The sequence below is a fragment of the Nerophis lumbriciformis genome, linkage group LG31 (genome assembly GCF_033978685.3).
Source record: "Nerophis lumbriciformis linkage group LG31, RoL_Nlum_v2.1, whole genome shotgun sequence".
NCBI classification, from domain to species: Eukaryota; Metazoa; Chordata; class Actinopteri; order Syngnathiformes; family Syngnathidae; genus Nerophis; species Nerophis lumbriciformis.
In genome coordinates, this window is record NC_084578.2 from 25,112,178 (window position 1) to 25,133,334 (window position 21,157).

At 39.5% G+C, this 21,157-nt stretch overlaps 1 protein-coding gene across 2 annotated transcripts in view; it reads right to left on the bottom strand.

The window, feature by feature from the left end:
• LOC133574259 (inactive dipeptidyl peptidase 10-like) overlaps positions 1 to 21,157 on the bottom strand; it is a 389,479-nt gene that overhangs the window by 166,714 nt on the left and 201,608 nt on the right. For both annotated transcript variants that reach the window (XM_061926362.1, XM_061926361.1), the window contains exons 2-3: positions 19,270 to 19,384; positions 14,228 to 14,323 (exon numbers count right to left, since the gene is read on the bottom strand). In XM_061926362.1, coding sequence (XP_061782346.1) covers positions 14,228 to 14,323; positions 19,270 to 19,384 — 211 coding nt within the window. The remainder of the gene's footprint in view (positions 1 to 14,227; positions 14,324 to 19,269; positions 19,385 to 21,157) is intronic.

Consider the following 21,157-nt stretch of genomic DNA (forward strand, 5'->3'; position numbering starts at 1 on the left):
TAAAAATGAACCGATTATGATAATCTCTTTCCTCTTTCCATTTTGTTTTATAATCACATTTCTGAGTCAATTTCTTTGTTTGGCATTTAAAATTCCTCTAGAGGCAATTTGCCTGAGTTCGCTTTCAGTGCTGCTGGAGTGTTGGCTCAGTGTTAGTGTTCGGTATGTATCAATTTAAACTTTTATATCATATTTGTTGTGAACAAAATTTTCATCGTTATTTTAATCGCAACATTGTTAAATGTGCTTACAAAGTTGTTATACACACACTAAAAGCCTTAGATTTTCTAAATAACTAAAATAAATAAACACACAGTTTAAAAAACACACTATATTGCATGTTTTGTAATTCTAATATTTTTAATAGCTATACTTTTATTGTTTTAAATATTGTTTTGACTTTCTACTGTAGCACTTTAAGATGTATTTAAATGAAAAGTTCATAACAAATATAATATATTATTGTTTATTATTTCTCTTCACTCTTTGGTTGTCATTGAACGCACCATACAACCACCTGTGTCTTGTATTTTCCGATCAATCATTATGTGCTTTACAAGCACAGCTTGTAAGTTCAATGTGGACAATTAAATAGCATAGTTGTTCAAACAGCAATGTGTTTGTATAAGTTTAGATTGAGGTATGTTAATGGGGAAAGACATTAATGTTTTCATATTAGCATTTAAGCTTATAGCATTAAAGCTAGCGAGCTGGTGCCAGTCAGTCCATGAGTTAATCAATGTGCAGTTTTCAATAATGGTTTTTCGATCATTTGAATTTTGAGCACTAATACTAACCATCAGGAGTTTTACTGTGGCTATCATTAATACAGTTTATTGTTACATTCTTAGTTATAGCCGGCTGGGTGTGCAAATGGATGTAACGTCACGCGCAGTGGTGCTACACAGGTACCAAAACAAGACATCGTTGGATTGACTTGAATCAGTGCCCGGTAGCACCGGCGATATTTGGTCAGTGCCAAAAAAGTACCGGATTCGGTGCCCATACTTACCGAGGCCACACTTTGCCTTCCTGGTGAAATAAGTAAAACTGTGGTGTTCAAAGTGTTGGCAAATGACAGAATGTTTCTAAGCTGTGTTTTCTTAGCACTTATGGAAGTGATAGAGGTTGGGTGCTTCTAGGGGTTTTCTGCAAGCTATGGTAATGCACACTCACTTGTGGAGGCGGATCTCCACTCTCACTTGCGCGGCAAATACATTTGTGACCACTTTTGATTATTGAATAAATACATGATGCAAAATACACCTCTCCTTCACTTTTAATATGTAGTGCAACTTGTTGATATAGCGAAGAATTGGCTAAAGAGCATCACAGATCGTTTCTGCTACGTCTTATTCTCTGTCAAGCGTATGAGTTGTGTTGTGAAGCAGAGTTACACCACACCTACAGTTTTGCTACAGTGATACACTTCCACGAACATTTTTTTTATGAGCGAGTGCCAAATCCGCATTTGTGACACTCTTCCACAAATAAGTAAATACCGTATTTTCCGCACTATAAGGCGCACCGGATTATTAGCCGCACCTTCAATGAATGGCATATTTCATAACTTTGTCCACCAATAAGCCGCCCCGGACTATAAGCCGCGCCTACGCTGCGCTAAAGGGAATGTCAAAAAAACAGTCAGATAGGTCAGTCAAACTTTAATAATATATTAAAAACCAGCGTTCTAACAACTCTGTTCACTCCCAAAATGTACGCAAATGTGCAATCACAAACATAGTAAAATTCAAAATAGTGCAGAGCAATAGCAACATAATGTTGCTCGAACGTTAATGTCACAACACACAAAATAAACATAGCGCTCACTTTCTGAAGTTATTCTTCATTCGTAAATCCTTCGTCTTCGGTGTCCGAAGTGAAAAGTTGGGCAAATTTACGATCCACTGGCAGATGTTGGCGTCGTCTGGCGCTGCCTCCTCGTCTTAGTGAAGGTGTGTTCGCCTTCTGTCATCCATTGTTCCCACGCAGTTAGCAGTCTAGCTTCGAATGCCCTGTTGACACCAATATCTAGCGGCTGGAGGTCTTTTGTCAATCCACCCGGAATGACGGCGAGTATTGAATTAAGCGCGTAAGCGTGTCTCTCAATGTGCTGTTATGAGCTAGCAAATATAACAACTACACTACCCAGCATGCAACGATAGTTACGAGCATGCGCGGTAGCCCTGAGAAGCGTTGTATGCTGGCAGTTAGCACGCTGTGAGTAAACGTTGAGAACTCAGTTAACACGCCTCGTCTGCATTATTTATAATTAGACAGACAACACACTTAATAGGAGCCATTTTGGGGTCTTTACATAAACACACAAATGGAAATGAAACGTCACATATCCCAGCATGCACCGCGCGCTTCTTCTACGGGGAAAAAAGATGGCGGCTGTTTACCGTAGTTGCGAGACCTAAACTTTATGAAAATGAATCTTAATATTTATCCATATATAAAGCGCACCGGGTTATAAGGCGCACTGTCAGCTTTTGAGAAAATTTGTGGTTTTTAGGTGCGCCTTATAGTGCGGAAAATACGGTATATGGTAACACTGGATATATTTTTTTAATTTAAAATGTATTTCTTCTTTGGTGCTGACGCAGTGCTCAAGCGCCGAGAATTGAGGCGACTTGCCAAGAAAAAAGTGTACTATAGCAGGGGTCCCCAACCTTTTTTGCACCACGGACCGGTTTAATGTAGAAAATATTTTCAGGGACCGGCCGTCCACTTGTGCCAGATAAATACAGCAAAAGTAAGTGCATGAAAAATACAACTCACTATAATGCTGAATTAGTGGGACCCCTGGGCTTGTTTCTTTGGGATGAGACTGCAGGTGGAAATCAGCCTTTGGCTACAATCTGTCACATTTATATTGTATATGTTCACTAATGTGTATTGTATCATGTCACAAAGTTATAACAAATATAACAAATGGCATCTTCCTATGAGGAGTTTTATTGTACATCTATAAACAAGCCTTTTGGTGTGTCTAATGTTTCTGTGCGGCCCGGTAGCAAATGTCTTACGGACCGGTGGTTGGGGACCCCTGTACTACAGTATTCCATCGTATCGAGCTATCGATATATTTTTTTTCCGACTTAGTATCGTAGTGTTTGTACTTTTGACAACACTAATTTAGTGCATATTATATTAATTTATATAATCCTGATGTGTGGATCAATTTGAGCTAAATCCCCCAAAGCCTCTAAAAAAAAACCCATTGTTGTTGCGAGTCAGAGTGATCAATCATTGCTCACACCATCCATCTGTTATCTTTCCTCATTTGTCTGACTTCATTCTGCAACATGCGTCAAAAAAACAAAAAAACAAGCCGCAAAGCTGACTTATCGCACAACATTGCCTCTCTCGTTCTCGCCTAAGGTCAGCTCAGGGAATGAGATGGCGTTGAGAAGATAGTGGGAAAATGTCACGGGGGAATGAAATATTGATGGACAGAAAAGCCTTGCCTGGTTCTCCTGCCCTAAGGCACAAATTTAGAGGCTCGCATGAGATGGGCAATGGAGAGGAACGTTAAAACGAACATTGCATACATGGAAAGAGAGCAGCACAGGAACACATTCTATCCTCTCCCACTGAGGAATCATGACCTTCTCCTCTAACTCAAAAAAACATCATCACATGGACCATTCATTTACAAAACCCAAAACCAGTGAAGTTGGCACGTTGTGTAATTCGTAAATAAAAACAGAATGATTTGCAAACCCTTTTCAACTTATATTCATTTGAATATACTGCAAAGACAAGAGATTTAATGTTCGAACTGAGAAACTTATTTTTTTTGCAAATAATCATTAACTTAGAATTTAATGGCAGCAACACATTCCAAAAAAGTTGGCACAGGGGCATTGTTACCACTGTGTTGCATGGCCTTTCCTTGTAACAACACTCAGTAAACGCTTGGAAACTGAGGAGACCAATTTTTGAAGCTTTTCAGGTGACGTGTGGACTCTTTGCATCAGTCCATCTTAGATGAGCTCGGGCCCAGCGAAGCCGGCGGCGTTTCTAGGTTTTGTTGATAAATGGCTTTGGCTTTGCATTGTAGAGTTTTAACTTGCACTTACAGATGTAGCGACCAACTGTAGTTACTGACAATGGTTTTCTGAAATGTTCCTGAGCCCATGAGGTGATATCCTTTACACACTAATATTGGTTTTGATGCAGTACCGCCTGAAGGGTCGAAGGTTACGGGGCTTAGCCGCTTACGTGCAGTCATTTCTCCAGATTCTCTGAACCTTTTGATGATATTACTGCCCGTAGATGGTGAAATCCCTAAATTCCTTGCAATAGCTGGTTAAGAAATGTTGTCCTTAAACTGTTTGACAATTTGCTCACGCATTTGTTCACAAAGTGGTGACTCTTGCCCCATACTTGTTTGTGAATAACTGAGCATTTCATGGAAGCTGCTTTTATACCCAATCATGGCACCCACCGGTTCCAAATTAGCCTGTTCACCTGTGGGATGTTCCAAATAAGTGTTTGATGAGCATTCCTCAACTTTCTCAGTTTTTTTTGCCACTTGTGCCATCTTTTTTGAAACATGTTGCAGGCATAAAATTCCAAATGAGCTAATATTTGCAAATAATAACAAAGTTTTCCAGTTTGAACATCAAGTATCTTGTCTTAGCAGTCTATTCAATTGAATATACTGTAGGTTGAAAAGGATTTGCAAATCATTGTATTGTTGCACTTGTAGCGTGAAAGCAAGACAACTTGAAGTATCGTTTGACACACAAAAACGTGTGCGTCGTTTATTCGTCCAAAAACCAGAATGAATGAACGCTTACGTCACACACCCTCAAAAATGGCGGAAACAACAACATTTTCCCACCTTTGGGAAAATCTCCTGTCGGCCACTTAAAGGGGCCGCACTGAATTACTCACTCTTAACTGCATATATGAATGTAAACAAGAACAACATTGTTATGTGCACAATCGAACAATACAGTGAATAATGAGGACAAAGTCAAGTAAACAGGTGTGGTGAATTATGTCCTTAAATCAACCGCTACAGTATTCTGTTTTTATTTATGATTTACACAACGTGCCAACTTCACTGGTTTTGGGTTTTGTAATTCCAGCCAAGAGCATCCAGGGTTAACCTATGATCCCTTCTGGCCAATCAGGAATAAATCCAAGATAAATAAGGAAAAGGAAAATGTGAAAAAGGTGGCTTGTGAGCATCAATTATGTGGAAAGACTGCAGATATAGATGATGTCATTTAATGAAAGCACAGTGGTGTCATCAGAAGAAGGAAGTACCACAACATCTGCAGTGACATCAAAAAGTTTCTTTTTGACCTGGTTCGGATGTTTTAGTGTGTTGTTTGGATCATGTTTTTTTCTTTGTGTTACTATTCCGTTTGGAGTTTACGGTCCGATGATTTACATGTTAATAAGGGAATTGGCCAATAAAAACGGAGTCTATAATTAAATGCGGCTATTGATATATGTGAGTGAAATGTTGTCATGGTGAGGAGAAGGAACGCTCGTCCGGAGGAAATTATGTTTATGAAAACGCTTGCTGCCACCCAAAACTAAACATTTCACTGTGTCAACACTTGAACGGGCCGACTTGCACCCTTCTCGGCTCCCTGCCAGCATCCAGCACTAGCTCAGACTTCGTAACTGCCAACCTCAAATGCAAGTGAGCAAAAAAACTACATTACTCGGTTATTCCAAAGGGCCGAACGTTTGTCAAATGACTTTTAGGTTTCAAGTGATTTTTATTTTTATTTTTTTACCATTATTTTACAATATTGCCGTCCAAAACGCAAGTGAAAAGCACAAAAAAACACTGTGCTGTTTTTGTTGACGTGCCGACTAATGCCAGGACTTAAACATCTTCATTGCTAAGTTAATGATAACTAATAACATAATTTGAACATCAAATAATAACTGATGCATTCTTATGTGTGCTTTCTTTTAATTTGAGCATGTAAACTTAAAGCAATAATCGGTACATGATATTGCTGTGTTCACCACAGATTACAGTCTATTTGTTGCGGCTGGGGATGTGGCTGAGGTGGTGTCAATATGACGTCCATCATATAGTTTGCAAAATTGGCTATAATGCATGTATTTTCTTCAAATGTTAAAAAGATGTACATATAATTAAAGACAAACTAATATTACACAGAACAAACATATAAACGTTAAATGTTTTTACTTTTACATAAAATACCTATTCCTCTCAAATATTGTTCACAAGTTTGTCTAAGTCTGTGTTTGTGAGCATTTCTTCTTTGCCAACACAATGCATCTCACCTCACAGATGCTGATTAGATAGATAGATAGATAGATAGATAGATAGATAGATAGATAGATAGATAGATAGATAGATAGATAGATAGATAGATAGATAGATAGATAGATAGATAGATAGTACTTTATTGATTCCTTCAGGAGAGTTCCCTCAGGAAAATTAAAACTTATTAACTTATTAAACAGCATGATTATTCCACAAGTGTGCCTTAGGATGCCCACAATAAAAGGCCACACTGAAACGTGCAGTTTTATCACACAGCCCACTGCCATAGTTATCGCAAGTTTTGAGAGAGCGTGCAGTTGGCATTCTGACTGCAGGAATGTCCACCAGAGCTGTTGCCCGTGAATTGAATGTTCATTTCCCTCCCATAAGCGTTTCAGATCAAATTTAGCAGTACATCAAACCAGCCTCACAACCGCAAACCACATATAACCACACCAGCCCACAACCTCCACATCCAGGTGCACATAATAACATAATAAACCTCTCAATTTCACAAAGCCAAGTACCAAAAGATTTTAAGATAGCAAGAGTAACTCCCCTTTTTAAAAAAAGGAAGCAAATTGGAACCTGGCAACTACCGACCTGTTTCTATTCTCAGTTCCATTTCGAAAGTAATGGAAAAAGTTGTTTATGAACAGGTCGATAGTTACTGTTCCTAATATACATAAACGACTTGTCATCAGCATGCGACTGTGAATTGTTCTTGTTTGCGGATGACTCGGCCCTGCTGGTATCAGACAAGGACAAGTCACACGTGGAGAAAATCCTCAGTGCTGAACTCTGTAGAACTTGCACCTGGTTCGCTGACAACAAGCTATCCATACACTTGGGTAAAACGGAATCCATCCTGTTTGGGTCCCACATCAACCTTAAAAAAGTCAACAACTTCACTATAAATGTGGGTGACATTGTTATCACCAGGAAAGATGAGGTCACCTACCTAGGTTCCATTCTAGAAGCTAATCTTTCCTGTGATAAAATGGCAAGCAAGGTAATCAAAAAGGTCAACCAACGAACGAGATTTCTCTGTAGAATCTCCACTCTGGTCAACAAAAGCACCATGAAGATTCTAGCGGGAACTCTCGTTCAACCCTTTTTCGATTACGCATGCACCTCCTGGTACCCTAGCACCTCCAAAACCCTCAAATCTAAACTCCAAACATCCCAGAACAAGCTAGTCAGATTACTTCTAGACCTCCACCCCAGATACCACCTCACTCCTACCCACTACTCCAAAGTGGGCTGGCTCAGGGTGGAGGACAGAGTAAAACAACTTGCACTGAGCCTAGTCTATAAAATCCACTACACCTTCCTGATACCGAAGTACATGTCAAACTACTTCCTTAACGTAAATGACCGCCATAATCACAACACCAGGGGGAGCTCCACTAACCACGTTAAACCCAGATTCCGATCTAACAACAGTCTTAACTCATTCTCTTTCTATGCCACATCAATGTGGAATGCGCTCCTAACAGGTGTAAAAGAAAGGGCATCTCTATCCTCCTTCAAAACCGCAATTAAAGTACACCTCCAGGCAACTTCAACCCTAAACTAACACCCTCCCCGGATTATTAATAATCAAATGTAAATAGTCAAATGTAGATACTTTTTCTTATGCCTTCTGATCTCTCTCTCTCTCTCTCTCTCTCTCTCTCTCTCTCTCTCTCTCTCTCTCTCTCTCTCCACTACTTGCTGTACATATATCCTACCAAGTCAGACCTACACTGTTTCAATGTCCATTTTTCTGTTCTCAATTGTTGATGACTGAAGTGATGATAACAACCAAACCTAACCCCCCTAAAGCCTCAATCAATCAATCAAATGATCGCCTGAGACCAGCCCCCAGACAGCTGCTGCAAAAATCTGTTTGCATAACCAAAGAATGTCTGCACAAACTGTGAGAGACTGTCTCAGGGACGCTCATCTGCATGTGTGTCGTGCTCATGGGGGTCTCGACCTGACTGCGGTTTGTCATCGTAACCGACTTAAGTGGGAAAATGCTCATATTCGATGGCGTCTGGCACACTGGAGAGGTGTTCTCTTCACGGCCGAATCCCGGTTTTCACTGTTCAAGGCAGATGTCAGACAGCGTGTGTGGCGTTGTGTGAGCGAGTAGTTTGCTGATGTCAATGTTGTGAATCGAGAGGCCCATGATGAGGGTGGGGTTATGGTATAGGCAGGCATATGTTATGGACAACAATCGAGAGTGAATTTCATTGATGGCATTTTGAATGCACAGAGATACTGTGACAAGATCCTGAGGCCCATTGTTGTGCCATTTACCCGAGACCATCACCTCATACAACATTCCAGTTCTCACATGGCCAGCATACTCACCAGACATGTCACCCATTGAGCATGTTTGGGGTGCTGCGGAACGGCGTATACGAAAGCGTGTTTTAGTTCCTGCCAATATCCAGGAACTTGGCACAGCCATTGAAGATGAGTGGACCAACATTCCACAGGCCACAATCAACAACCTGATCAACTCTATGCGAAGGTAATGTGTTGCACTGCTTGAGGCAAATGGTGTTCATACCAGATACTGACTGCTTTCCTGACCCCCTCAGACCCTCAATAAAGCAAAATTGCACATTTCAAAGTGTTTTTTTATTGTGCGCAGCCTAAAACACACCTGTATTATCATGGCAAAGAAGAAGTGCTCACTAACACAGTTTAAGACTGATTTGTGAACAGTATTTGAGAGGAATAGGTCTTTTTTGTATATAGTAAACGTCTTAGATCTTTGAGTTGAACTCATGAAAAATAGGAGCAAAAACAAGTGATGCATTTATATTGTTGTTCAGTATAGTTATGAGTATCAACATATAATTTTCTTGTTAAATTATATTGTTCTGCTGTATTTTTTAAATTGTTGCTACTTATTTTATTATTACAATGTAACACAGGCTTCTTTTAATATACCCCTTTTTTTTTACATTTATTTTTCTGCCCTCAATGAATGTTGGAATTTAGTTTGGCAGATAAGTAAACGTCTTTTAAATTAGAGATGAAGAAAAAAAAAACGTGTGGTTGTTTAATAATATCCTCCACAATGAAGTTACTATCAAACTAAGCCTACAAAGGAAAGTATATTAATACACACATGAACCGTACATACCTGTAGAAATCATGTTAAATCAACAATACAGTTTGGTATAAACTGAAAAAAGCAATACAGCCATACAGGATAAAGGTTGAAAAAGGTTGATGAAGGTTATGCCGCTAGCCCAAGGCTTCTCTATTATTTTCTGTCATGTCCCCCAGGAAGAAGAAAAAAATTCCCACACCCCACTCCTCTGTTGTATCATTTGTCTGTAAAATTGTTGTAAGTACACCTCTGCATATTTTTAACATTAAAGAAAACAAAAAAGACAAAAAAAATATAGATTAACTTACAACAAAGAATAATTGTATTAACATTGTTCACATCCTTATCTAAACTATTAATATTTGTTAACCGACTTGAGGTATTTTACACTGAAAAAGCTAATTAAATAAACTCAAAAATAATAAAGAATTTAAATTGAACAGCAACATTAAAGGTGCTATATGTAGTAATGTGGCCAGAAGTGGTACTGCAATCACGGTCAAAATGATGTAGTCCCCTTCCACTCTCCATGACTGAGGTTACCAGATACGCAGCCAAATCCGAATCCTACTCTAAGGAACTTCAAATGGCAATCGACGATTCCTGTGCTGTAGGTTTCTCTTGTTTATGCTTCTTGCAAGATGGTTTACTAAGTAATTATGCTACATTTTACTAATGTCGATTAGCCAAATGTATTTGTAAAGTTACGCAGCAATATTTTAGTCGGGAGTTGAAACAGATTTTTGGCATTACCCAGCTAAAATGTCTAGTTTGACCACACGGACTACCATCAAAATATATTATGTATAATAATATATAATATATCATATATCGCATAGGCCTACTTTGATGGCAAGCCAAGGCCAACACTAAAATTACCGCCACATTTTGTTCAGCATAACTCCATGTTGCATTGAACCTAACGCACTGCATTCTCTTCCATGTACGCACATCACCATCTTTCAGTGCAGAGTGCAATTCTATGAGCCAACCTACGTTACGCATAAACCACATTATGCATAAATCATGTAGCCTAATACCATGTCAATACACAAAGTAGAACATGTAATGCATTATATTGTGCCAAGCAAAAACCACCCCATATGTGCCTGATGCACATACAGTACCAGAAACCGCAATTAGCTCTGCTAATGTTGGAATGCATTGCCTCAGTGTATCAGCATATTGAGAACAAAATAGGCACTGACACTACCCACATCCACATACCGTATTTTCCGCACTATAAGGCGCACCTAAAAACCACAAATTTTCTCAAAAGCTAACAGTGCGCCTTATAACCCGGTGCGCTTTATTACGATTAATTTTCATAAAGTTTCGATCTCGCAACTTCGGTAAACAGCCGCCATCTTTTTTCCCGGTAGAACAGGAAGCGCTTCTTCTTCTACGCAAGCAACCGCCAAGGAAAGCACCCGCCCCCATAGAACAGGAAGCGCTTTAAGCAACCACCCGCCCCCGGAAGAAGAAGAAAAAACGCGCGGATATCACCGTACGTTTCATTTCCTGTTTACATCTGTAAAGACCACAAAATGGCTCCTACAAAGGACAAGGATCCGGTTCATAAAAAGACGCAATCTCTCCATCCGCACACGGATTACTACCGTATTTCACAGCAACTGATATTCCTGTAACCGCACTGTGGAACGGGAGCACGTACGGTGAATATTCGCACCACAGGGAATGAGAAGTCATCCTTCACTGTGGTTCTAGCTTGCCATGCTAACTTCCACCCATGGTGATATTCAAAAGGAAGACCTTGCCAAAAGAGACCTTTCCAGCCGGCGTCATCATAAAAGCTAACTCGAAGGGATGGATGGATGAAGAAAAGATGAGCGAGTGGTTAAGGGAAGTTTACGCGAAGAGGCCGGGTGGCTTTTTTCACACAGCTCCGAAGGCGAACACACCTTCACTAAGACGGGCAGATAGCGCCGGTCGACATACGCCAACATCTGCCAGTGGATCGTAAATGCCTGGGCAGATAGTTTCGGTCACAACTGTGGTCCGAGCTTTCCGGAAGGCAGGATTCACAGAACTGCTGCACAACAACAGCGACACTGAATCCGATGACTTCGACGAGGCGGAGCCGGCCATTTTTGGATCCCACGCTTGCGCAACTTTTCAATTCGGACACCGAAGACGAAGAATTCGAAGGATTTACGAATGAAGAATAACTTCAGAAGGTGAGCGCTATGTTTATTTTGTGTGTTGTGACATTAACGTTCGAGCAACATTATGTTGCTATTTATTGCTCTACACCATTTTGAATTTTACTATGTTTGTGATTGCACATTTGCGTACATTTTGGGACAGAGTTGTTAGAACGCTGGTTTTCAATATATTATTAAAGTTTGACTGAACTATCTGACTGTTTTTTTGACATTCACTTTAGCGCAGCGTTTTTTTGACATTCACTTTAGCGCAGCGTAGGCGCGGCTTATAGTCCGGGGCGGCTTATAGTGCGGAAAATACGGTAGGTTATATTTGTTGAAAATAGATGTTGCCCTGTTAGTTGGATGACACATCATACAGGCTAACGGGCATATATTTCCCACGTTAGCCTATATGCCGATGTGTCATTGACCGGGCTAGCATGCTAAGTATTACACTAGGAGCGAAGCACCATCAAACTAAGCATTCGATACACGAACATACTAGATTTGTTAGACAAGATCATAGACTCTATTGAACAATATAATTTACATACAATGGATAGGCTTCAGCACCACACACCTCCTGCGACCCCGAAAGGGACAAGCGGTAGAAAATGGATGAATGGATGGATGTTCATTTCTATTTACTACAAGTAATAAGAAAACGTAAATGATTTACCTATCAAGTAGGAAATTAGCAAGTTTGGCGTCAGATGAAAAAAATCTTCTCTGCCTTCTATCGTCTCCATCTTTCAAAGGCATCCCCGATACCAATCCTCGTTTTGTTCCTGGCTTTGTCATGAATTAGTTAAGAATCGTAACGAGGCCTTTTAGATTTACTAAGGTCTGACATTAGTAACTTTACCAGTGGCAGTAGCTAGACAAAGAGGGTGGTGCGTAACTGGAAATATGGATGTGACACACTCACAAACTTTGTAATTGGTCAAACGGTGGAGGGCGGGGCATCGAAATGAAAACAATAACAATATTTTGGGGCTATAAATCTAATTTTGAAATGAGCATATCCCGGCTGAACTACCGTTATCAGTTATGAAGGTATTCGAAAAGAACATGATTTATTAATGCCTTTTGACATACCAGGGCCATTTAATGATGACTTGACATGGAATTATTACATATGGCACATTCAACTCAAAAAAGGAACATAAAATGAGTTGATTTATAAACATTGAACTTTTATAAAACAAAATGAGGAAATCAAGCTTTTTACAGCCTTGCAACAAGCCCCACCAAGGGGGCCCGCCCCACTATTTGAGAAGGACTGAGCTAGCCTAATGCTAGCATACAATGAACATGACAGGTGAGAACGACATATGAAAATTAAAATTGTGATTTTTTTTTAAAATTTGCATAAACATTTAACAATGAGATTTTAATGGTGATTTTAATTTGATATAAATAAATTAATGGACAGGTATGTCTACTTACAGTTCAGTTTCAGTTCAGTTCAGTTCAGTTTATTTATTTATATAGCACATTTAAAAACAACCCCAGTTGGCCAAAGTGCAAACAGAGTGAAAAGCACATTTTAACAAACCAAGAAGAATAAAATAAAATATTAATACATAAAAAATGAATAAAACGGCTGCATACGACTAACTACAAAGTCTTTTCAGTATATAATGTGTGTATGTATATATATATATATATATATATATATATATATATATATATATATATATATATATATATATATACATATATATATAAAAACTCATTTTTTTAATAAATAACGTAATCAATGGAGATTACACAGATATCACCTTGAAGGTGAAGTGTTATCTTCCTGTATCACATTTTTTTCTGTGACATTTTTTACATGACAACACAACACTGTCAGAATAATTGTATCTAAGTTATCACAAAACTTTGTGTTTCCATGAGTTCCCGGCGAGAGGACAAAAGCTGATTTTGATCTTACCAAGCAAAAGGCTTGTAAAACTCGACTTTGTACGATGGGAAGCAATATGAAGGTGTCGGTTTCTTTTATCTATTGTGATCCACAGGAAGATCTTGTCTTGACCCGAAATCTACAAAGCGGAGAGGAAGCAGGACCTGACGCAAGCTCCAGGCATCTTTTTTTTTAAACTGTTTTGTGACCGAGGGCAACGGCTGTTTACGACCCCCTCTCTCCTTAAAAACAGCTGTTGCCAGGTAATCAGGGAAAGTCCAAATAAAAGAGGAGGCGTGTAATCCTTTCGTCAGAGCGTGGGACGACACTGTACAAGAGTACAGGTGTACGCGCTCTCCTCATTGAGCTAAATTGAATCCTGTCACTGTTTAATTCCTTGCTTCTTGTCTTTTTAATAGATGTCATCTGTGTTTGAACCTGACATAAACATTGTTATGTTACAACATTATTATGCTTTGACTTGAATGAGCAAAATTGTCCAGTGGTCATGTATTGTACAAATACATGTTTGCACTTATTTCATGGGTAAGTGCTTTAGGAGCCCTTTTCAAGTTATTGGGGTATATGGTAGCAACAACGATGTACAACAAACCGAACCAAAAACTGTGTCACAAAATCATAACAAGAGCCAACCATGGATTTTGTGAAGCGTTCTATCCCTCTGCCATGACAAAAAATCCAGAGCATGTGATGAAGCACTAACGAGAACTAATTTGCATGCCAGCTGTGTGACTCACCATTGATCCAATTAGCCTCTGGGTCATGGACCTGAAACTCCGGCTTAAAGAGATCCTCCACTGTCAGCTTGGTGTCACTTCCCGCTTGGCTGTCAGCTGCAAACAAGAACAACAACACAGTGTGACTCCGACCCCTGTCAAAAAGGACTGTGGGAATTTATTGGGATTAACGAAACGTGTAAAAGGACATGAATTTGTAATCGGAACATTAGGTCATGTGCTTCTTACAAAGAAAGTTGTGATAGAGCTTAAAAACCTCTTCTGTTGTTAAAGTCTCCTGTTTGTTGTCCTTCCTGGTGAAATACAGTATGTGAACAAAAACAAGTGGATAAAATGAAAGCAGCGTGTTCAGTAGAAATGGAACTGGGAAGTTCAGGGTTTACTTTGTTGTATTTTCTGATTTTGTTACTCTTCTATAGTGTATTTTTGTATTAGTATTGTCCTGCTATTACTTTGGTTGTCTGCTCTGTCATTTCCTGTTTGCCAGATCACAGAGATTCTGACAAGGGGCATTACCAGGAGGCACACCTGCTTTAGATCTGCAATTAACCTACTTTAGGCAGCCGTGTGCTGGACGTCAATGCAGGGGGGAGCCATGTCGAAGTCAGACGAAATGGAGTCGGAAGAGAGGGAAACAGACTGGACTAGAGTGGAGAGTGGAAGAAAGGATGGCGGAAGTAACAAGAGAAAAACAAATGTGAAAAGAGCTTACGAGGAAAATATGAAGGGACATGCCAGGATGGAGATTGCAAGGGACGAGTACAAAGTCATCCTAAAATTTTAAGTAGATTTTTCAACAATAATTTTTGCCTGACTGTTGTTTCTACGCACGTGCACACTTCACCCGCATACTCCTATAGTTTTCTTTTTTATGCACAGCGCTCTGTTATTTATTTATTTTTGGACATTATTGTAACTACTTTGGTGTTTCAGTTGTGCTGAATATTTTCCCCACTTCAACTCATTTCGTGTTCCTTTTTTTTCTCTCTGTGGCTCTCTTTGTGGCTTCGTCCCTGTTTGTGTTGTACTTCGTTTTATATATTCTTCTGCATAATTTGGAAGTGTCTTATGTTATACACTTTGCAAAACACCACACTTGACTGCTTCTGCTGTATGCTCCTACTTCCAACTAATGCTATTTCCAACATTAGGCTGTCTTTAAATTGAAGTGGAGTGATAATTGTTTTTTTGGTAAGTAATAATTATATAATTATAATAAAAATAATTTATGAAGTTAAGCTTATGACGCAGGAAGTTGAATCATGCATACACGTTTGTTACAAGACGCTTTCTAATACAACTCCTACACAAATAATCTTATAATACCACTATTAATAATTGTAATGTTAATGTGCCATTTTTGATCAGGCAGCACCGTGATTACCGTTAGGGGTTCAGGCGGGGTCTTAGGCAACTGGGCCAGTGCATTGTTTAGAGCAGTAGAGCTAGCGCTTCAATAAAGTTTGAGTTGAGCATAATAAAGAGTAAGTCACTTTACTACAATAATATTAGTACTAGTAATACTTTTTAATAATACTTTCTAATGCTACTGCTTCATAGACTTCATAATTAATATGTAACTATACCGTATTTTTCGGACTATAAGGCGCAATTAAAATCCTCTCATTTTCTCAAAAATCGACAGTCTGCTTTATAACCCGGAACATCTAATGTACGGATTAAATCTGGTTGTGCTTACCGACCTCGAAGCAATTTTAGTTGATTTTCTTTTTAAGATTCTCTGCAATAATAACTAATAAAAGTGCTTTCAAAACAACTTCAAAGATGCGTTGTCTGTTATACTTTACCTGGTAAATTCGGAGCTTGAATGTTACTAGCGCTAATTTAATAGGATCTAGCATTCTCTTGTTCTACTGTATTTCCATTTCCACATAGCTAAACAAGCTGAAATGGCCACAATCGCCCATAAGTGTACGAGAGGCACATTGTCACACAGTCACATTAGTAATAAGATCATAAAAACTACAACTTCACATTTAGCTGTGAAAATAGAAGAAACGGAATTATTTGACAAATCAGACTAATTTAGTGCATAGAAACGTACTGACTACAAAAATGTCCATGACGCCAGACAAGGCAGCACAAATCTCCAATGATTAATTTCAAACCAGTAAAAAGAACGATCATATCATCTGCTGTCATTTGTGTCAGTAGAAATGTTCACATTTTAGCTTACAATAATTCTACTTCTAACTAGAGAAAACATTTTGCAACAAATTGCATATGCTTTTTATGTTCTACACACGTGCACACATCGACTACAATTACAATCCAAGAACCATTAAAAATAGCTACCAAAAAAATCAGAAGTTGAGTACTTGAGTAGTTTTTTTGTGGAATACTTTCTTACTCTTACTCAAGTACTTATTTTGATGACTACTTTTAATTTTTACTTGAGTCTTATTATTGTAAAGTAACGGTATTCTTACTTGAGTACAATTTTTGTGTACTCTACCCACCTCTGTATGTATATATATAGCTTGTGTGATATTGTGTGTTTAGCAGTTGTGGCTGCTAGCTCCTAGTAATCTATAGCCTACCATGTTTACCTTTTGTGAATGACTTGTCTAAAATCCAAGAAAAGACCAATCTTCTGTGCCTTTTGGAGGAAATGTAGATGTTAACTGTTTGTCTAGCTTTGATTAGGTAAACATGCTGCACTACTGCTTGTATCTGAGATTATATCACACATTTTAGACACAAGCCGAAATACTTGTTTTATATTGGACCAATATCCGATATTAATATCGGATGGGAACACTCCTAATATGAACTACATAACGTTATTAGGAGATGTGTTGCAAGAGATGTGTTGCAAAGAGATCACTTTAGCAATCTGTAATAATGACAGGACCCATTTGTTGAAAAGTATCTAATTACTATACTTGCACTTCTAGGAGTACATTGTCCGCTGTTATGGCGCGCGAGTGCGGTCAACATTCACACTTGCTTCACATGAAGTCGGGACCCGGGGTGACCACTCCTTATGCATCAGTCGGTGACGTCTCTGCGCCCCGACTTGTCCACATGCAAGAGGATCCCCTGCTGGTCCCACTGTGGACTAGACTCTCACATTATTAACTGTATCCACTTGGCATCAATTGCACCGATCACCCAGGAGGTCGGGGGGTCCCCACATCTGCGGTCCCTTCCAAGGTTTCTCGTTGTTCCCATTGGATTGAGTTTTCATTTCCCTGATGTGGGATCTGAGCCAAGGATGTCGTTGTGGCTTGAACAGCCCTTTTAGACAGTTGTGATTAAAGGGGAACATTATCACCAGACCTATGTAAGCGTCAATATATACCTTGATGTTGCAGAAAAAAGACCATATATTTTTTAACCGATTTCCGAACTCTAAATTGGTGAATTTTGGCGAATTAAACGTCTTTCTATTATTCACTCTCGGAGCGATTACGTCACGTTGTGACGTCACATCGGGAAGCAATCCGTCATTTTCTCACTTTCGTCGGTGTGTTGTCGGAGGGTGTAACAACACGAACAGGGACGGATTCAAGTTGCACCAGTGGCCCAAAGATGCGAAAGTGGCAAGAAATTGGACGAAATTTGTTCAAAATACGAGGGTGTGAAAAAGCCGAAGAAATGGTCAGTCGTTTGTTCCGCACACTTTACCGACGCAAGCTATGCTACGACAGAGATGGCAAGAATGTGTGGATATCCTGCGACACTCAAAGCAGATGCATTTCCAACGATAGAGTCAAAGAAATCTGCCGCCAGACGCCCATTGAATCTGCCGGAGCGTGTGAGCTATTCAGGGACAACGGGCCTCGGTAGCACGGCAAGCAATGGCGGCAGTTTGTTCCCGCAGACGAGCGAGCTAAACCCCCTAGATGTCTTGGCTCACACCGTCCCTTATGCCACCGAAGATGATCAAGAGAAGAATATCGACCCTAGCTTCCCTGGCCTGCTGACATCAACTCCAAAACTGGACAGATCAGCTTTCAGGAAAAGAGAGCGGATGAGGGTATGTCTACAGAATATATTAATTGATGAAAACTTTATTCATTACTCGCAGTTTTACGTAAATTATTATACATAAACTGTGTTTACCAATAATTTAGCTTAAAACATTTATTTTTTTCAATCATTCGAGTACATTCGGGTAGTCTTGTGTAATGCAGTATTTTGTATATATTTAGGTATGGTTAACCTGAGTGCTGAAATCTTGGAAAAATATATGTTCTTAGCACGCCTGAAATGGGCTGTCTGCACTCTCAAAGTTGCCAAATGTATTTCATATGCTGTAAACCTAGTTCATAGTTGTTAGTAATTATCTTATCAGACAGTGTTAAGCCGCTGAAATCCGAGTCTGAATCTGAGCTAATGTCGCTATACCTTGCTGTTTGTTTGTTTTGGCATCACTGTGTGATGTCACAGGAAAATGGACGGGTCTATATAACGATGGTTAAAATCAGGCACTTTGAAGCTTTTTTTAGGGATATTGCGTGAAGGGTAAAATTTTGAAAAAAACTTCGAAAAATAAAATAAGCCACTGGGAACTGATTTTTAATGGTTTTAACCCTTTTGAAATTGTAATAATGTTCCCCTTTAAGGGCTATATAAGTAAACTTTGATTGATTGATTGATTGATTGATTGATTGATTGATTGATTGATTGATTGATTGATTGATTCAGGACTAACGGGAACATGTGTATCATCTCACATTTTCCTCAGTTCCTCATTTACCGGAAAAAGTGTCTTATTTTGGAATGCAAAAGTTTCCAAGGATACACTAGCGAGTGATACCTAACGTCATAAAATCAGCTGATCTTATCTACATAAGGGAAGGGATTCATATGGCCCCATTCCTGGGTAACTCTTGCGATGGGTTAATCATTTTGCAATACAGTCTGCTGAAAATGATGAAAAGCGCCACTCTACATCGCAACTGAAGCTGTGGTCAAAGTTGGACTCGCCACAAAACACTCTACTGCCAGCTGGCGGCTAAAGTGGATTGTGCATCCCCCATCCAATGTGTCACAATTTTGATAATGATCATTACCTGGTGTGAGGAGAATGACCGACATAGTGATGAGGGAGCAGACCACCAGGATGACCAGCAAGGCGATGGCAATGCCCTTCCAGTTCCTCTGAGGCGGACTCACCCCACCAAGATCCTGCAGAAAGAAATTAAGTTCAATCAGAGGCAGAGAAATATTTTCACAAGAAAATAATCAGTTCAATGAACAGCAAACAACACATTTTCTATCAGTCACAAACCATAACGTACTGTTTTTTATAATGGACTCTCAGGTGAAGAAGTAGTTAAGGCAATGTGTGTAAAAATTGTGTGCGAAAGCTGAAGAGTTGAAGCTGAACTAACATGTGTCTGCAAAATGTGGAACTAAAAAAGTGGATTCGTAAGACGTGCATATGCGATATCCGAATGTTTTGGAATGTTTCAATGGGTGGAAAAATTACTTTTACTTTCAATGATATTTATTGGGAGGGAACATCTGGAAATCTGTGGAAAACAGGAATCTTCAGAATGTCAAAAATAGATGTTAGGCTGTTAGGGGTTGCAAAGACTAGACGACTAGTCGACTTCAGATGCCCACAATGACGCTTTGAGCCTGATGTCGACTAATCGCTGGCCACGTGATTTTGTCAGAACAACCAGGTGAGGAGGTTGGTGCATCTTGTCATGTCTGTGTGATCATGTTTTGTTTTGGTTATGTTCGGTTTGGTTTTTGGACTCTTTGTGCACTCTTGTTTGTTTTGTTACCATGACAACCCATTATTTTCACCTGTCCTCATGTCACGCACCTGTCTTACGTTTTGCACTCGCGCACCTGTCACTAATCATGTCACCAGTATTTAAACTTGTAGTTGCCAGGCAGTCAGCCTGGCGACATTAACTCTGCTACCTTTCATTCCAAGCCATTGTTCCATGCACGTTTTTCATGCCACAGTAAGTGTTGTATATTTCATGTTCATAGTTAATTGCTTTTGTGCTAGTCTTTTGTTTTCATAGCCAAGTTTGCTCTTCGCCTTTGTGCGCGCCTTTAGTTTGTTCTGTTTGTTAGTGTTAAAATAAATAACGTCCTTACCTTCACGCCTTGCCCGCTCCAACTTTCCTTTGCATTCCGGGAAAACAAAACACCCCAAAGTCCACGTAATGACACATCTATGCAGAAAACCAGCACTGGTACTTAAATTGTGTGGAAATGTTTTACCAAACATCATGGTAGCAAAATATGCATGTCTGTCCTCAAATACAACAAAAGTACAAGTGCTTTATAGACCCACTTGAAAAGTCACCAGCTAACTCTAGCTATAGAATGGTCTAACTACTCGCGGCAGCAGTCATTTAGCGACTTCACCAAGCACACTGCTGTGACAGAGAAAAGAAGACAGAAAATCACCAATTTGCTAAAAAAATGTCAAAGACATTCGACCTTTAGGTGCAGTAAGTGGGGAAGAAATATGCTTCCACGTATTGAGCATGGCTACAAAGTCCCATTTTACAGCACATTGTCGAACACGATTAAACATCTGCACTATAGCCTGCTTGAAAATAGCATTACGGAAATAAACAGTGCGTCCCCAACATTGGATCTGTAGACCTTCTACCATGGACCTGTGTATAATATGAACTGCACGCTACATCACGAAATGCATAAAAGCCAAACAGCAGAGGTGGGACCAAGTCATTGCTTTGCAAGTCACAAGTAAGTCTCAAGTCTTTACCCTCAAGTCTCGAGTCAAGTCCCGAGTCAAGACAGGGCAAGTCCGAGTCAAGTCCAAAGTCAAGACTGGAAAGTCTTAAGTCAAGTCCCAAGTCCTGCATTTTGAGTTTCGAGTCCTTTCAAGTCGTTTAACCACAGACTAATATATTTACACAGATTGTGTATGCTTTTAAAACGCTGTATTTATCTATTAAAACAAGT